Source organism: Cynocephalus volans, chromosome 11, assembly GCF_027409185.1.
Source record: "Cynocephalus volans isolate mCynVol1 chromosome 11, mCynVol1.pri, whole genome shotgun sequence".
Taxonomy (NCBI): domain Eukaryota; kingdom Metazoa; phylum Chordata; class Mammalia; order Dermoptera; family Cynocephalidae; genus Cynocephalus; species Cynocephalus volans.
In genome coordinates this window covers 62,987,896-63,006,976 of record NC_084470.1, presented here as the reverse complement: position 1 = coordinate 63,006,976, position 19,081 = coordinate 62,987,896, and the positions used below count along the sequence as shown (strand labels likewise).

At 39.9% G+C, this 19,081-nt stretch overlaps 1 protein-coding gene across 3 annotated transcripts in view; it reads left to right on the top strand.

Annotated features, from left to right (window-relative positions):
• Positions 1-18,822, top strand: part of DCP1A (decapping mRNA 1A) — a 60,624-nt gene extending 41,802 nt beyond the window's left edge. For 2 of the 3 annotated variants that reach the window (XM_063113924.1, XM_063113922.1), the window contains exons 7-10: positions 7,941-8,699; positions 10,064-10,129; positions 12,057-12,275; positions 12,644-16,590. In XM_063113924.1, the coding sequence (XP_062969994.1) occupies positions 7,941-8,699; positions 10,064-10,129; positions 12,057-12,275; positions 12,644-12,724 (1,125 nt within the window). In that variant the 3' untranslated portion in view covers positions 12,725-16,590. Of the gene's footprint in view, positions 1-7,940; positions 8,700-10,063; positions 10,130-12,056; positions 12,276-12,643; positions 16,591-17,816 lie in introns of those variants that run through there. The other variant, XM_063113923.1, reaches the window with a different exon arrangement.
• Positions 18,823-19,081: the final 259 nt, after the last annotated feature.

The window sequence follows — 19,081 nt, the reverse complement described above, 5'->3', positions numbered from 1 at the left end:
TTTTCCAGTTCTTTAATGCTGTCATTTCAAGAATCTTACATAAATTGAATCATACAATGTATTAGTCTGTTTTTGTTGCTTATAACAATATACATGGGACTGGGTATTTTGTAAGAAAATGAAATTTATTGCTTACAGTTTCAGAGGCTTGGAAGTCCAAAGTCCAGGAAATACATCTGGTGAGGGTCTTGGTGACTTCAGTGACACAGGGTATCACATTATGAAATGGTAGAGCAGAGAGAGGGAGAGAACAAGACAGACTCTCCTCTCTCTTCTTTTAAAGCCCTCAGAACCACGCCCCTGACCACCATTTTTAATCCATTCACTACTGCGTGGTCCTACAATCTAATCACCTCTTCAAGGCTCCACCATTCAGTTACCATAATAGGATTTCCCACCCTTTTAACAGTCACAGTGAGGGCTAAATTTCTAATCAGTGAACCTTGGGGGGCACAATTCAGTCAATCCACAGCATCCAAAATCTTTTGAGATTGTCCTTCACCCATCATAATTCCTGGATACTCCCTGAAGTTGTGTGTATGAAGTTTGTTCCCTTTTATTGTTGAGTAGTGTTACATGACATGGGAGCACCACAATTTGTTTAAACATTTTTAACCATTCACCTATCAAAAGACATCTAGGTTGTTTTCAGTTTTGGACTATTATGAATAAAGTTTCTGTGAGCATTTGTGTACAGGTTCTTATGTGAACATAAATTTCTATTTCTCTGGGACAGATGCTCAAGAGTGCAAATGTTGGGTCATTTGATAATGGTGTGTTTTAGTTTAATAAGAAACTGCCCATATGTTTTCCAGAAAGGCTGTACCATTTTACATTTCCATCAGCAATGTATCCATAATGTTTTTAGGTATTTAAGATTACTTTTTAAAATTAATTTTATTTGTTTGCTTTGGCGGCTGGCCAATATGGGGATCTGAACCCTTGGCCTTTGTATTATAACACCGCACTGTAACTGAGCGAACCAGCCGCCTTTTTTTAGGTATTTAAATGATGCTTCATTTAAACCAGATTGTGTATACTACATTCCTGTGCTCCATTTTTGCTGTATTTGGATTTAGTATCCTAAAGGTCAAACATATATTAAACGTGGTTCTATTACAAAAATTTTGTTACAAATTAAATATTTTTAGATATATGTTTTAAAAAGGGAGTGAACAGGGTTCATAGATTCCTTCTGTTCTTCTTTTCTGGTTTATCAGCCAGGAGTGTTCAGTGGGCCTATCACTTACCCCTTCTGAATCATGAGTCACTTCCCCTTTTTCTTTCTGAATCATGGGGTTAAGGATTTCTTGCACCACCTAACTCACAAAGTTATTATGAAACCCAAAGGAAGAAATGGACCAGAAAAAAATGCCTTAAGAATCTTAAAGCATTGTCATTAAAAGATGAAAATTGAGTGTGACAAGCCATAGATACTCTGCCTTTCAACAACAGCACCAATGATGGATCTGGGGACATACAGAATTCAAGTGGATACTAGAGGTATACCCTCTTATGCAAAAATAGTGCTGATGTTGCGGTTATTATTCCTTCATTTCTCACATACTATTAAAATACCATTTTTTAGGTCAAAGTGACAAAATTTTATAAAATATTGAGATCTGCATGTTGTTAGAAGCCTTGCGATTAACTAAAATTAGCTCAAATCTATAATCAGCCCCTACACACAGATTCATTTGTTCAGTAACACTGCCATCTAGTGCTGAGGAGAAAATAGTGCCATCAAGCCAAAATGGTATTGAATTTCATTTCAGTTTAATAATTTAGTTATTAAAATTCCCTTGGGACTGTTTCCCTAGTTTGTTTTGCTTTTTGCTTCCTGTGGTCAAGAATAATGCCTGCCTTCTAGTGTGCCCAGTGCAATGACCAGTAGATCCAAACAGAAATATGAAATCCTCTATACATCAAGAGGTATGGGGTAAGGAAAGAACTGTGTAAAACCTGATACAATATATTAGAATTTTATTATGCACCATACATACTGTTGCTCACTGAATTCCATTTCCCCAGGAGAATGGTCAGACTACCACTGATCTAAGTGAAGCATTGCAAAATTCAGAATCCAGACTTTAACCATATTCAGACATAAGGAAGGGGTAAAATTTCACCTTTTCTGTGAATGATAGAAGATTAATCCATGAATAAATAAGCTACTAGAGGAATGTTGCCAGTTTTTCCTATCATAGAGAAGAAGTGTAGACTGAGTTGTCTCAAATGCAGAGACTGTAAAGGTTTTGGAAGTGTGTGTGGAAAGGTGTGCTGTGCACACTTTGGCTCTTGTGACAGATCAGCCAGTTAGATATTTCCAAAGCTGATGCACTTTGACCTGTAACCACTTCATACTTATTCAAGCCTTAGCTGCACTTCTGTTTTCCAGAGGTAAATATCACTATCCAGGTGATTAGGCAACCTATAGTCTGCTTAACTGACATCTCAGTATGGTGGCATACTGGTTGACTATATTGTTAGAACTAGGTTGGTGTCTGGGTCTGGTGTTGTTTTGGGGCATCGTCTGTAATTGTCAATAATAATATTACCTACCTTCTCAGATTAATAGAGTAATGCATGTAAAATGCTTAGCACAAGGCCCTCCCACGTAGTGAGCATTGTCTGTGATAACTCTTTATTGCCATCACAGATTCATTTATTCCTTCTTATGTGAGAAGACCTCTGAAACCCTAATGCTTTTACCATACACCCTATTCCAGAAAAAGTCTGAGAATCTGTTCCTGGCTTGGCAGAAGTTATAGGGAGGCAGCATAGAGAAATCCAGAAACTTTCTGCTGCTTTTACCTTTGGGGTTGGGGTTTCACCATATAGTTTCACATTTTAATATGAAGTACATTTTTGATCATTCAAAGTTGATTTGTGTTTCACTAGACAAGTAAAAATTGCTGTTCTGGATCACGCCATTCTTGAAATCTCAAGTTGTATTTCATGGTGAGGTTTCTCCAAGTACTGTTGTTTGAGTGCTCCTTTTCTTATAACATATAATATTTCTTACCAGAAAAAGACCAATACAGTAAGTATCTGCACAATAGCCCCAATATGGTCCATGTTTTTCAAAGTAGGTATAGCTAAATGTTGGTTTGTATGTATATATACTAATATATATATAATAGAATGTGGTGGAGAAGATTCACATAATTTGCATTAATTAATCAGAATTAGTGTTTTCCAGTACTTTTTTTTGCTAAGCAATCTTGATCCATTTTGTTCTAAACATAATGTGTATAAAAAGGAATTAACCCAATTTTAAAATGGACAAAAAACTTTAGTAGACATTTTCCAGATAAGATATACAATGGCCAATAAGCACATGAAAAGATGCTTGACATCATTGTCATTAGGGACATGCAAATCCAAACCACAATGAGATACCTCCTTATATCCATTAGGATAGCTACTATCAATAAAACAAAATTACAAGTGTTGGCGAGAATATGGAGAAATTGGAACCCTCTTGGATTGCTGGTGATAATGTAAAATGGTATAGCCATTGTGGAAAATAGTTTGGCAGTTCCTCAAAAAGTTAAACGTAGAATTACCATATGATACAGCAATTCCCACTTCTGGGTATATACCCAAAAGAACTGAAAAGAGGGACTCAAACAGATACTTACACCAATGTTCATAGCAGCACTAACTGCACTAGCCAAAATGTGGAAACAATTCAAGTGTCCATCAACAGATGAATGGATAAACAGGATATGATATATACATACAAGGAATTATTATTTGCCCATAAAAGGAATGAGATTCTGATACATGCTACAACATATAATTTTCTGTTATATATATTTTACCACAGTTTTTTAAAGGGGAGAGGGAATTATCTCTGTGCTGTCAACGGACATTTATGAAACCAGGGATCTAAAAGTGAATAAGTCACGGTTTCATTATGGGAAATAGAACCTGTGCATTTGACTACAGTTATATGGCCTGGACAGAGAAGTCTGTCCCAAGGGAGAATTAGTTGTCTATTTTTACTTACATTGAGTGGGTTTGAAATGTTACCAAGGAGTTTTAAACGAACAGCTGTGTCCTTGATGATTCCTTGCATCAGGGAATAACAGGGTAGTTTATAATAGTATACCCTTGGTATGCCATCAGGTGATTTTGTTGTTTTGCATTATAGGGTGTGATATTCCAGAAGGATTTGATGAATTTTTAATATCCCAACATATTATATATTATTTGGTTTTCCTTAAAAAGTATCCAAACAGATTTATCATGATTGCTTTTAAGAGTATATGGTGTTTATGTGATAGTAGTAGCCAGTTTCAATTTGTTGAATGCTTTTTGGGAACCAGACATTATATTGAGAGTTTGATTTCATAACAGCTCTATGAGATAATTGCCACAATTGTCCCCATTTTTCAGATGAGGGGAGGAGCTAAATAGAAAGATTATGCAATTTTCCCAGTTAACAGCTGAGAATTGAACCTGGATACCTTTGATTTCAGACCCTAAGCTGTACAGTGTTTTCAGAAGTAAAAATATGAGGAAATTGAACCATGTAAAATCTTTAGCATTTTATTTTACATCCACAGTTTATAACTAGATGTTGGTACTGCCTTATATTTGAAGTGAGATTCTGAATCTGGAAAAACGTTTAAATGCTAGAGTGTTGTGACAAGGGAATCTTACTAGAGCATTATTAGTGGAGGACCTAAATTTACCATTTGAGAATTTCTTCACTTAAAAAAAAGGACTTCTTGTCACATTAAGTTCCCAAGACATTATGTTTGCATTTTAATATTAATAGAATTCTCTTTATTAAATATTTTCTAAGATAAAATGGTTTGGTGTGAAGCTACAACTTTTTACAACTAAGGGAGGCTTCTGCCTCTTCCCCCACAACAGTTATTTCACACTGTTCATGTTATCTTCTGACCTGCCCTGCCACCTTTCTCCTAGCAGATGATGCTTTCCTCATACCAGAGAGAAAATACAAAATGGTGCTCCCTTAACTTTCTGTTCTCACATGCAAACTCCAGTTCTCATCAGTGCTGGTCTACTTTCCCTGCTGTCTGATATGAGTCCCTCCTTGGCAAAGGGGATCCCTTACCCCTAATCCCTTAAGGGCCTGCTGCTGGAGATCTTCCTCTCTGATCACGCCAGCCTTTCCGCCTGTGGGAGAGCTTTGGGAAGAGAGTGTTGATGAGCTGCTACTATGTACCTTTTGGATCTGTGGTACTGGGTGGTTCTATTGCTTGGGCCAGGCAAGCCCAGGAGGAAGGGCAAGGATCCAGGAACAAATGAGAAAGACAGCCCCTGTCTTAAAGGAACTTGCTTTCTGCTGTTGTTATGAGTTCTAACATTAAGCACTTCCTATATGCTGAGTTCTATACATTTCAGCTTCCCACCAGCCTTCCCTACTTTACAGAGGGGCTGAGACTCAGAGAGGTGAGTGACTCTCCCCAGGTTACACAGCTTAAAGGAAGCAGAGCAGGCAGCAGCAGTGCTGCTCGAGGACCTGCCTCTTGGTGGTTGGTAGGGCACTAAGGCTTGTCCCTGCAGTCTCCTTGAGGGAGACTTTTCTCCTTTGCTCCCTTGACTTAATTGCCTTTTTTTGTGTTTTCATAACTTCCAGTTCAATACCTCCAGCTTCCAGATGTCCCACAGAGACTTCAGACATGTTCAAAACTGACCTCAGCTTCCCCCTCCCTCCCTCAACCTAAGGGTTATTCCTGGGCTTGCCTGCCCAAACAGTGGCACCACCACCCAGTACCCTGATAACAGGGTATCCTCTTGGCCAGCCACCACCAATTCCTTCCATTATAACTCCTTGGTTCTCATCCTTTTCTCTGCCAGGACCTTGGTTCAGACTCTCCTCAATCTCACCCCTCCAGTCTGTCCTTTCTGTAGCATCCAAGGTGCACATCCTAAAATATAGAGCTGAATGCTCATTCCCTGAATGGGTCCTTGTTGCCCTACAGATAAAGTCCAGAATCCCCCTCATGTGTCTCAGACATGCTGCAGTCTGGCTGGGACTTCTCTCTTCCCTTCATCACCCTCCATCTTACCCACCCTCTGACCCAGCCCTGCTGAAGTACTTGCAGTTCCCAAAGTGGCTGTGCTCTTCAGCCATCTCACCTCGTTTCTCTGCTTAAGGTCCCCTTTCTGGGTGCCTCTTTTCCTCCCATGGGTCCTGCAGCTCTGCTATAGGGGAGCACTCAGCCCCAGTTGTCTTTCTCCACCTCACAATCACAGCACAGTGCCTGGCACCTGGTAAACTCAATAGTTATTTGTCAAATGGATGAAACATACATGTACCTGGAAGAAACTGGGGGTTTTTCCCTATAGAAATGTGATTATACCATAGTGCTATCACTATTATACTTCAGATGCAGTGTACTTTACAGCCTTATAGACTGAGGCCCTGAAAATCGTGTTTCAGTGAATTAATTTTTTTGATTGTTAACCTAAAAAAGAACACTTTAGACAAAAATATCTCAAAATATATTGAGTGTATTCAGGAATAGAAAAATAGGATTATAATCTGGAATGTACACCATGGCAAGCCATGATTACATTTGGTGAGGAAAAGGTAAGAGAAAGCTTTTACTGGCAGAAAGGGAGAGATGTTCACATAAGCTGTTTGGAAATAGAGTTCATTAATTTTGGAGACTCAAAGCTGGATTTCTCATCAGTTTATTGGTTGAGATGCCATTGCTAAGCAAGTCTTTCAGGGCATCTTATATGAATTACTTTAGTTCTAAAGAATGATAAGCCTTGTCACAGAAATATGAGGGTGCCTCAGAAAGTTCATGGAAAAATAGAATTAAAAGATAATTACTTTTGCATGAACTTTTTGAAGTACCCTCCTTGTATGTGCATACATGCATAACAGGAAGTGCATGAAGGACAGGAAGGGATTTCTGAAGGGTTTTAGAAAGTCCTTGGAAACAGTTTTTATCTTAAAAAAGCAAGCATGAGCCCCCCACCTTTGTGCCTTTCCTGGCCCTATTTTGTCTGGGTCTGACAGAAAGTGATTTCATCAACTTTCACACAATATAAACACATATCTAAACAACTAAATAGATCATACATTTTAGGAATAAAAACCATAAGCTTGCCTTTCAAATTACTTAAGTGTGTCTCCCACTAGAATGCAAGCTTTGTCAGTACTTCTGTTGTTATTCCCTGCTGTGTACCTTGGGCCCTGATCAGAGCAGAGCCTGGCACCCTGTAAGTATTCAGGAAATAAAGGTCAAATGAATTTGGCAGTACTGCTTGAAGGTGCAGGAAAGCTCACAAGTGGAAACTGTGAATAAATTTTTCCTTGAATAGCTGCAATGATGTCAATAAGCCAATTTACTAAAATTGTGAATTTAAAATATGTAAATTTTAAATTTTCAGGCTTAAATGCTTTGCTTTTTCTTAAAGATTCTGTGATTTAGGGATAGGGAGAGAGAATAGCCTGCTATTGAATGGTTAAATTTATTTTCTGCTATTTGGGACCAAGTGTCCAAGGTGCAATGCCTAGCTTTTTATCAAGAACAGTGAAAATAATAATAGGATTGCTTGATCAGCATTTGGTTGCTCTGTCCTCTCTGGTATCATTTTCCTATGTGTGCTACTGACATGGAGCAATTAGGTACTATTAGCTTTGTAATAATGTAATTGCCCCTTCCCGTTATATCCATTTGCCAAGAAATTGAATTCTAACACTATTACCTGGAGTCCCTAAAATTTGAATTTTATTACTATATGTGGGTTTCCATCCTCCAATTTAAGGATACTAGGTGTGCCTTGGCCTTAACCCCAAGTGCATCTTCAGTTTGTTCCATTCCTTATTTTCACACTCCATCCATCTTTGCTTCTGCAAACTGTTTTGGTCAGTGGAAAAGAAGTTTGGTTACACTGGTTTTCAGGAGATTTTTTTTCACTGCGTGGTTTGATTTCTTTTTCAGTCTGCTCCATCTGGACACAAACATCTGACAGTGGAAGAGCTATTTGGAACCTCTTTGCCAAAGGAACAGCCTGCAGTCATGGGTCTGGATTCAGAAGAAGTGGAGAAGCTGCCAGTAGATGCCTCCCAGAAAGATCCCAGCTCATTCCTACCATTTACCTTTGATCAATCAGGAGGAGTCCCACAGTCAGAAAACCTAGGTGTTCATTCTGCTGCCCACCACTCAGTCCAACCCGAAGTCACCACCCCACTGCTAATCACTCCAGCCTCTATCACACAGTCTAGTGAGAAGCATGCCCCAAGCTACACAATCCCGTTGAGCCCTGTTCTCAGTCCCACTCTACCAGCTGAAGCTCCTAGTGCACAGGTTCCCCCCAGCTTACCTCGAAACAGCACCATGATGCAGGCAGTGAAGACCACGCCTAGACAGAGGTCTCCACTCCTGAATCAGCCAGTCCCTGAGCTAAGCCACACCAGTCTGATTGCCAGCCAGAGCCCCTTCAGGGCCCCATTGAGTGTGACGAACACAGCTGGCACATCCCTCCCAAGTGTTGATCTTCTCCAGAAACTCAGGTTGACCCCACAGCATGACCAAATACAGACGCAGCCACTTGGGAAAGGTGCAATGGCACCCAGCTTTTCTCCAGCATCCAGCCAACTGGCCACACCTGAGAGCTTCATAGAGCCTCCCTCCAAGACAGCAGCAGCAAGAGCAGCACCCTCAGCCTCCCTCAGCAACATGGTGCTTGCTCCCCTCCAGGTAGTGGCAAGAGGATGGGTAACTATAATTGGATGAGATGAAACGGCAAAGACCTTGGTTTTAACTGACATGAGACAGAGTAGTTTTTAAAGAGTTGTCTCTTTGGGGCCGGCCCGTGGCTCACTCGGTAGAGTGCGGTGCTGATAACACCAAGGCCCCGGGTTCGGATCCCATATATGGATGGCCGGTTCGCTCACTGGCTGAGTGTGGTGCTGACAACACCAAGTCAAGGGTTAAGATCCCCTTACCGGTCATCTTTTAAAAAAAATAAATAAATAAAAATAAAGAGTTGTCTCTTTAAAGTATGTCTGGGGCTAGGAGAGAGGGGAGGTAAGAAGCTTTGTGATGAACAACTAAATAATTAGTAAATGGTGCTATAGCTCAATTCCACTTCCCAAAATTATTTCAACTGATAAAAGCTAAGAAACTGTAATCATATATTCTTATCCGGGTATGTGTTTTAGGGTTTTTTGTTTGTTTTTCTTTTGCCTAGTAGTTCCAGGAGTCCTCATTTGACTCAGGACCATAGATCCAGATCTGAAGAGATCTTGTACTGAAAAGGAGGAAACTTAGTATGTTGGTTACACCATTGTATTTTCATTCTTTGGCCATTTCAGCTGACATTCTGTGCAGTATAAAAAGAGAGAATATTCTGTTCAACAGATAGGTGTGTCACCCCTGAAAAGCCCCTGCCACCACTGTTTCAGTTGTTCTGGAAGTATAACCAGCAGTCTTGAACACTGCCCTGTCCAGATTCTGGCCTCTGGAGCAACACCACACTCTAGCATGCCTACTGGCCGGGGATGCTTACATATGTGTACATTTTTATTTACTTGGCTGAAACTAATTTTAGGACCTGGGGCTTTATCGAGTTCTAATGTATTTGCTCTACAACAAGAAGTTCTCTCCAATGAATGAGGACACATGAAAGGGAATGAATTGAACACATGAAAGTGTAACTCTGGAATGAAGACTGTTTAGTGACACATGTCCAAGTCTAAATCACCTTATCAGGAGGTATCACTAGCTGAATCTCTCATTTCTGCAGACTCAACATCAAAAATATGCCTGTGCTGTCCCAGCTCTCATATGAGAGATACAGGTTTTAGATTTTTATTGAGATGTCTTAAAGGCTGTGCATTTTACCCCTTTTCTCAGGGGAACAAAGCCCTCTCTTCTTCAGTCCCGAAGTTCTCATTGTGCAGTGGAGTTGCAAGTTCCTGTCAGCCTCTTCCCTCAGGAATCAAGAAACTAGTTAACATCTGAACCATTCCTTATTGTTAACCTAGATTTTTCACCAGTAACTAGGAAATCGTGATTGAATCTTGCTACATCTGTTCATCTTTTCTTTTTAAATATTTCAGTCTATGCAGCAGAACCAGGATCCTGAAGTATTTGCCCAGCCTAAGGTGTTATCCAGTGCCATCCCGGTAAGGACTCCTTTATTCTGAAGAATACATTATGTACAGTTGGCCCTTGAACAGCTCGGGGGTTAGGGATGCCAGCCCTCATCCCATGACCCCCCACAGTGAAAATTTACATATAACTTTTGACTCCACAAAGACTTAACTACTGATAGCCTGCTGTTGACTGGAAACCTTACCAATAACATAACCAGTGGATTAACACATATTTTGTATGTTGTATGTATTCTGTATTGTTACAATAAAGTAAGCTAGAGGAAAAGTTATTTAAAAAATCATAAGGAAGAAAAAATACATTTACAGCATTTATTGGAAAAAATCTGCATGTAAATGGACCCACATAGTTCAAACCTGTGTTGTTCAACTGTATTTTTAAGTTCTGCTCAGTATAAACTAAAACATTGTTACCTTAGCTTTCAAACCCAAGCTGTCTTAGAATCCCTGCTAGGCCAGGCTCCCCCAGGCAGAGCACACTGCTATGGCCTCGGTAGGCCTCTAGTCATCTCTGTGTGGATGTCTTCGCTGACCATGGGCGTAGAGGGTAGGGTCAGCCACAGGGCTGGCCCACATTAAGTGTTTGTGAGTGGGTGACTGCTGAGAATGGGTCAGCCTGATTTCTGTTAGTAGGAAATACTTCCTGCCCTGGAAGAACTGTGCTGTCCCAGGGGCAGAGCCACTATCCTGCTAGAATTCTCTCATTTCCCATTGCTCTGATGACAAAGCCTCCCACACCTGCATACTCTGTCCCTTGTTTGTCCTCCTTTGCCTCATTTTTTACATGCTATTTCCACTCTCCATCACCCACCACCCTTGAACTACACACCCTTTTTTTCCAGTTCTTTAAATGTCACATTTCTGTTTGCCTTTGAGCTTTTACACCTATCCTTGAGACTCAGAATTTAAATTAAAGTCAGCTTCTGACTGGTCTTGTTAACCAGTCTTTTCCATAGCTTGTCTTGGTATAATCAGCAGGAGCTATCAGCCTGGTTTAGCACCAAAAAACAAGCTAAATGGCTCAAATACCAAAAATCACGTCCTTAAAATTGTGGCAAGCTCTTTGCTATTTATAAATGAGGAGATGATATATAGGAGAAAGAAATGTAGGTGTCTGTTGACTGTATCGGGTGTAAGAATTATTCATAATACTGATTATTATGGTTTAGTGTATTCTGATTGTTAGCTGTAATTAGCCTAGAAGCACATCTAAATGGGAAAAGAAGGTAGGTGTTCACTTTATTTTTAAGGAATTTTGTCTTTGATACCTGTAATGGTATAATAAATATCTCAAACATCACAAAAGAAACAAGTGCTTCATATTACTGGGTTTTTAAGTTCTCTTTTTATTGCAGAATAATTTAAATATAGTGAAATGCAGGGTTTTTTAATGACTTTTGACACATGTATACAAGGGTACTGCAAAAGGTTCATGGAAAATTAGAATTTAAAAATAATAAGAATCCTTCCATGAACTTTTTGAAGATGCTTCATATAAAATCCCCTGGGTAACCACCAACTCAATCAAAATACATAACATTTCTGTCAACCCCAGAAAATTCCCTCATGCCCCTTCCAGTCTTTTCCCCACCCCCACCCCAAATAACTTTGCATTTTTAATTTATCATAGGGTTGTTTTTACTGTGCATGCTATACTTTTGTTATATTCATTTTCTGTGATTATTGGACTTGGCTTCCCATAACTACTCTAGGGCATTCTTATATAAATGGGCCCTTCGTCCGTTAGCTAACTGAAGCTTCAGCCAGATGTAAAGTGTTCAAATGTTTCTACTGAATGTTTACCTGAACCTAAAATAGTTAGGATTTGACTCTGCACTCTAGTCTTGTTCTGCTTATGCTTGTAATCAGATGTTCCCTACTCTGGGCCTGGCTGCTGGTTACTGCGGTTTGGTGCAAAATGACCGTTATTCCCCTGCAGGTTGCAGGCCCCCCACTGGTTACTGCAACAACCACAGCAGTGTCTTCAGTCCTTCTGTCCCCAAGTGTTTTCCAGCAGACAGTTACAAGGTCCACAGACCTTGAGAGGAAAGCAAGCTCCCCTTCTCCTCTAACTGTTGGAACACCAGAAAATCAAAGAAAGCCTTCCATTGTTCTCAGCAAGTCTCAGCTCCAGGATACGTTAATACATCTAATAAAGGTATGTAGGATATCAATTTAGTCTTTTCGTTCTTTAATAAAATAAAAATAAAAGAATTTTTTATTCTTTAGTTTAAAAAAAAAAAGAACATTTTATAAGGTCTCCTTACAGAATCAGTTCCTAAGGTAAATTCAAAAGACTTGCTGGGAGAGTATTTCTCTTCCTGAGCATACACTCCTGGTGGGAAATATCTGTGTGGTCTCCAAAATATTAATTGTCTCTAGGTGGTATTGCTGGATTATTTGGGTAATTAGTAATTAGTTATACAAATCATTTATACAGTTTTTTCCCTAAGCTGTTATCAAGGAAGTAAGTTCTGTTGAGGTAAATGTTGCATTCTGTGTTCTTACATTTACCATCTCTTCCAGAATGATTCCAGCTTCCTTAGTACACTTCATGAAGTCTACTTGCAGGTTCTGACCAAGAACAAAGACAACCACACCTTATGACTGGAGTGGAATAAATCTGAAGGCAGGTTGTCAACCTGTGAAAAAAATATGCCTCATCATGGAAACTTCTAAGCAAAACATTGAGTTTTGAGAATCCTGAAATTGAGCCTATGAGAAAGGGACTCATTTCCTTAAGAATGTTTTCCAAGTGGCATTCTCAGTGATAATCAAGGTTTCACTGTGAAGCATCACCAGCAGACCTTTGTTTTGACAAAAAAAAAAAAAAATCATCGTATTAAGTTATGTGGGTGTTTTCATCAGCTATAAACGAATGTGTGAAATGAGGAGTGTGATTTTCAGCTTGCTTTCACTTTCAAGGACTTCGGGAGAATTCAACAGCCTTGCCTCAGTCAGAGTTCACCCCAGCCCACACCCTTTCCCCTCCCCCTATGCCCTATAAACTTGGGCGTTAGGCTGATCATCAAGTTCTAAACAGGAGAGGTCAGCTCTGCAAAGTAGCTTCGAGTTTTAAGGATCAGAATTTAAGTTGGTAAATTAGAAGTTATTCAAATGGAGTATATTTTATATGAATGCCCCATTTGGGCTGAAAAGTTCTGAAATTTCTCAATTGTGTTTTGCTTTTAAGTGTCCCCAGTCCTGCCATGCAGCGGGCTCCCAGCACAGCCTTCCCTGTCAGGCTCTGTGGTGACGTGGGAGCAGGCAGGTCACACCCTTGAAGCAAGGGCTGGGGCTGGTAAGTCCCAAATCCTGTCAGAAAGATTCACTTTAAGTTAAACTCTCCAATGGTTTTGAAAATGTTAAGTTTGTGTGTGAAACACAGCCTTATTTTCCTTTTCTGTCTAAACACAGAAGTCATTGTTGATTGTTTTCCTTAACACTTTGAGACGAGGACCAGCGGACCAATCTGACAAAGCCATTCTGGTTCCATTCCTCAAGTGTACTGAGAACCATTTTAAAGCTATGCAGAAAAGGGAGCTGTTATTCACACTGCCCTTACTTTGTTGTAGAATATAGAGTTCAAAAGAAAGTGTGAAATTCAGAACTTTACCAATGTATTCCTAGGCTGTGAGTACTTTTCCAGCCCAAAGTGTGAAATTATGTAAAGATGCTTTGTTATGCTGCTATTGATCTGCCACGATTTATATTTATTCTTTTATGGCATGTAATGATGTTTAGTAATATTTTGATGTAGATTTTGATTGATTTCAGCAATAGTAATTTTAAGGTATTCTTTGAATGAAGGTGTCTTTGTTTCTACGATACAGGTCATTTTGTAGTATTTAACCAATTAAGATGCACTGCTTACTTTTCTGAGCACTATTTAATGATGGGGTAAAAACCCAATTGGCTCAACCAGCTAGCATAAGGATTAGCTGTGAATAATGCTGACAGATGTGATGGTTCCTTGGGAACAATCATTTAAGCTTTAATGTAACTCAATTGTTAAGTCCGTAGATTTTTTTTTCTAGCTGAAATTTTAGAAAATTACTTGAGAGTTACGTACTTGTTTTAGTTTGATCTTAGTTTTTTAGCATAAAGAGTACTTTGATTGGCTTTTGTTCATCTTAACTTGCTCCCTGAACAATGTTTCTGCTTCTAATTATTGTCTTCTATTGCTGTTTATCTAGTTATATGTGGATTGTGCAGAGTTCAGGGAAGCTTATAAGTTTTCATACTCAATTAGGAATAGTTTGTTTTCAAAGACAGTGTATAAATTCAGCAACCAAAAATGAATTGCTTGTGGATCATCCAGGAAAGAGAAAGTGATAGTAATATACAGAGTGTTGCTGACACCAGGAGATGGTGTCCAGGGAGTCACGTTACTGTTCTCATAAAATGGATGCACTAGTAGGTTTAATCGCATCCCAAGTGTAGTCTCAGTGGGCTTTGATAAATGGACGAATCAAGGGATTCTTGTTATAATAGACATTTGAACTTAAATGATCTTTTGAGTATGTATAATATATGAAAGAGTTAAGAGAGAATATCCTAGAGGGAATCTGTAATCATATCTTAAGTTTCACCCTATGTCCTAGAAATGAATATGATAGTAAAGTGAATCTATGATAAGGCTTCCTCAGTGTGAAAGTAAACTTTTTAAGTGCCCAAGTCATGGAGACTTGAAAAGGGTAAACCTGTTTCAACTCCCAAATTTCTATATTCACAGCATTTACTTAAAATTCAGAAGACAGAAGTTCACAGTCTTGATTACCAGAAAGTTCAGGCCAGAATGAGTCCCTAGAGAAGCCAGGCCAAGTCTGGATAGTTGCAGTTGGATGACCCTGGCCTGAAAGTCACAGTTCAGTTGCCTTATTTCCTCCTCGTTCAGGCTTACTATCCAGAACCTCATGCTAGCTTTGGTTGCGTGTTTACATTGTTGCAGTGTCTTTACTGGAACCTTAGTTGAATCAAAATGGACACCAAGATGGAGATGCGTCTTGCTTGATTTTACAGAACCCCAGGAGACCTCCATTTAGACTACTCTGTCCATCTGTGTGCCCACCCCCACCCCTGGGGTCCAAGTGTAGGCTCCGGGAGGAGCAGCCCAAAGCTTAGAGAAGAGGTGTGTCTGGAGCGTCACCAGTGGGTGGCGCTGCTCTTTTTGTTGTTATTAATGCGATATCTTTGAATGGATTCCCACACCTCCTTTAAGACGGAGGCTCCTCTTTTTTGTGCATCTCTCCTAGGATTTGTAAGGTGTGAAAGTTGGACTACTTGACTTTGAATCTAAGTTTTCAAGTAACTGTCAGTATCAGGAGAAGCATTTCATGCTGTCTACATATGGAATGTCCACAGCTTACCTTTGAAAGCTTAGGTATAGCCATCACAAAGAGTGGTGTTGTGTTAAGAACCCAAGTCCATCTGGGCCCTTCTCTGCAGGAGGATGTACAGGCTTAATTTAGAATATGTCTGACCAGATTTTGCATGTCAAGCATTTGTTCTTTTTCAGGCCTTTGTTTTCTTGTAGAAATTATAAACCCCATCAAATCCACTACTAAGTAAATATTTTTTAAACCATGCAGCTTTATTACTGCCCTTCCCCAAAGAATGTAGTTTGAAATTTTCTCATTTTGGTAGTAGAGGCCGTAACTGCCATTGTATTACTAATAATGCAACATGAAATTGAAGGTGCCTAACTGCTTAAAAAACAAAATCAGCCATCATACTGTAAATCTGAGAGGAATGAGAGCTGGCACAGGCATGAGGGGGCTCAGCCCGCGTGAGTGAAGAGAACTGAGGAATCACAGGGGCCGAGGGCCTGTGTCCTTGCTTCACATTTGCTGCTGAGCACAGGTTTCTTTCCTGCCTACCTTTGGTTTCCTTCAGTTGTGTTCAAAGTACCTACTAGAACCAGTAGTGCCCTATGTTTTCAAGTGTCAAAAATATTAAGATCTGAGCAAAGTAAAGTGACTTACACTAGCATTTTTAAAAGCTGCTTGAGTACATTTCTGAGTGGGCCAGGGCCTCAAGGAGCCTATTTTTCAGCAAATTCAGCGAGAGAGATGTGTGCAATGTTTCACTCAGTTAGTATTTGACATCTTCATTTAAAATGCTAAAATGCAATACTGTTCCCTTTGAAGTAGGGAAAATGCAAAATTGTGTTTCCCTTTTATCTGTGTGATTCCTTAAGAAACGTGTTTTTAAAATATGTGTTCTAAATTGTTTTTTATTCTGTGTTACTGCTTTGGCCATGTCGCTCTCATGACTTTCATTGTACCAGAGCCTCAGCTCTGTGAAATGTGGAAATGAGAGGCTCTGGAATTACAGCAAGATTTTTGTTCCATGAGCGCAATACTGCATCATTAACATTTTTAATGGTATGGATTTTATACCATCTGTGTATGTTTGCAAATATTAAGTTATTACATGTTTTAAAATGAGCATTTTTCATCCTAAATTTTATATGTTTGCAAATATATTTTTTTAATAAAATTTCAAAACCAAGTTTTAGCACCTACTAAATTTTCATTGTGTTTTTATTTAATTTGTAGAAATAAGAACTTTTGAGTGAATTGCTGCACTTTGCCAGAGCACCATACTGGTGAGGTGGGGTGTGGTAAAGGAACAAAACCCTCATCCATCTGTTTCCACCCTGTATAGTCAGGGTTCTCCAGAGAAACAGAACCAATAGGAGATATATAGATATAGATATATTGGAAAAGATTTATTATAAGGTATTGGCTCACTGAGAAGTCCCGCCATCTACCATCTACAAGCTGGAGATCCAGAAAAGCACAGGACAGACAGGGTCTTAAGGCCTGAGAACCAGGAGCACCAAAAGCAGAAGATACATGTCCCAGCTCAAGCAGTCAGTGGGATTAATTCAACCTTCCTCCTCTTTATTCTATCCAGGCCCTAAAGGAATTGCATGATGCCTCACAATGCCACATTGGTGAGGGTAGATCTGCTGTACTCGGTCTACTGATTCAAATGATCATCCCTTCCAGAAACTCCCTCACAGACACACCCAAAAATGATGTTTAGCCAGCCACCGAGGCATCAGGTGGCTCAGTCAAGTTGAATTAACCATTACACAGCCCATTCCCAGCCAGCTGGGTCACAAGCCACATAGATCCTTAGGACTGAGCCTGAGTACCGGTGCCTATTAAATATACTTCCCTCCCTAGTAGCTAAACATTCGGTGTATAACTCACATGGGTGAACATCTAAAGAACTTCATTTACTACTCTAAGATTTCCCCAGATAGAGGGTACAATTCTACTAACCACAGCCAAAAACACTTTCGTGGGGGACTTTACAATCCAGGCCATTTCCCAGATTCACTCAATTCGTATTTATTGAGGTCTCATGATGTGCCAGGCATCTAGGAGAATAAGGAAAGAAAGAAGAGGGGAGGGATGGAAAGAAGTAAAACATGATCATTATGGAAAATAGAGAAAAGTTTAAAGAAAAAAAGCTTTAATTGTGCATGTTCCTGATAACACTTTAGTATATTTCCAAGTGAAATGTTTGCTATTCCTGCCTGCCTTAGAGCTAACTCTTCCTTTATGACTGTATTTTACACACATATATGTCCCCTAAGTCATCATTAATGCTGCATGCTTATTCAACACTTATGAATTGCTGTCCCATGATTTTCCTGATCTTCTCAATAATCTATTTCAGGGAGAAGGAAGTTGAAGCTGAAAGGGATTGAAGATGTGCCAAAGGTTGGATATTAAGCCAATGGTGGATCCAGGACCTGAAGCCAAGGAGTCTGGAGAAGTGGTCTAGAATTCCTTTCTTGACTCCATTGCCTCCATGAGAAATTATCCTAGACTGCTTTTTATAGTTTCTCAGGTCATTCGTGTTACCACTGTTTATTAAAAACTGGAGTGGTCTGCTCACCAGCTGCTTTTCATCTGTCAAGACCTAGGAAGCCAGGTAACTGTTTCACTGGAATTTTGTGAAGAACTAAGGTCAGTAGGTCCTGAATAAGAGTTATAGAGTTTTCTCTTGAAAATGAGTTGGATGAGGTTTGGAGTTTCTTGGTTGTTTCTAATGACACTTTCAATCACCGTTTACGGATCCTTGTTCATAAATTATGTGTTGCTAAAAATGTGATCTTTCAATATGAGAATATGAATAGAGACTGTTGAAGTTTCTGGGAAGCAATGTTTATCTCAGAGCTGTCAGGAACCAGCCAGTCTGTACTGCTGGCTGAGAAACTGGAAATGGGGCAGCCGTGTTATCACCATGAGAGAAGTGCTCCTTTAGATGAAGGCAGAAGGGAGCAGCAGCAAGAAGCAGGCACTGAATCAGATCAACCCCGAAGTTCATTATATATGGCCATGTTTCAGACAATGCAAACAGGGTCTCTGTTACATGTAATATACAGAGTCTGAACAGATTTCAGAAGGGCTTAGATCAATTCAAGAAATAAACCTCTTAGAATTTGCTGAATGGAGTCAGGTAAGGACAGCTGCCACGCCCACACAGACATGTAGGAAAACCAAGGTGAGCCTGTGCTGTCCTAACATCAGTGAGGGGATCAGGCTCCCAGTCCCACGAGAGCCTTGTGCACCTCATGCACATCTCTTCAGGTTCACTAGGATAAACTTGACAAAAGTAAAGACAGCTAGGAAGAGATTTCTTAGAACCAAGAACAGAGGTGGAATGGCTTGAGAGAAGGTAATGCAAAGTCAACAAACATTCGTTTCACATGAATATGAATAAATTTGAACTGCAGTCCCACAATACCTGACATTTGTCATGTGCTCATGCTTTATGCGCATTCTCATCTAACCCTCCCCACACCCTAGGGATAGAGGACATTTACACTGCAGCCTCAGGAAAAGGACCACATGACGCACCCTTAGCACACAGGCACACACACTACCCTGACTTCCTGTCATCCCCAGGAAGGGACAGGGGCATGGGCTGTGACTGGCCTGA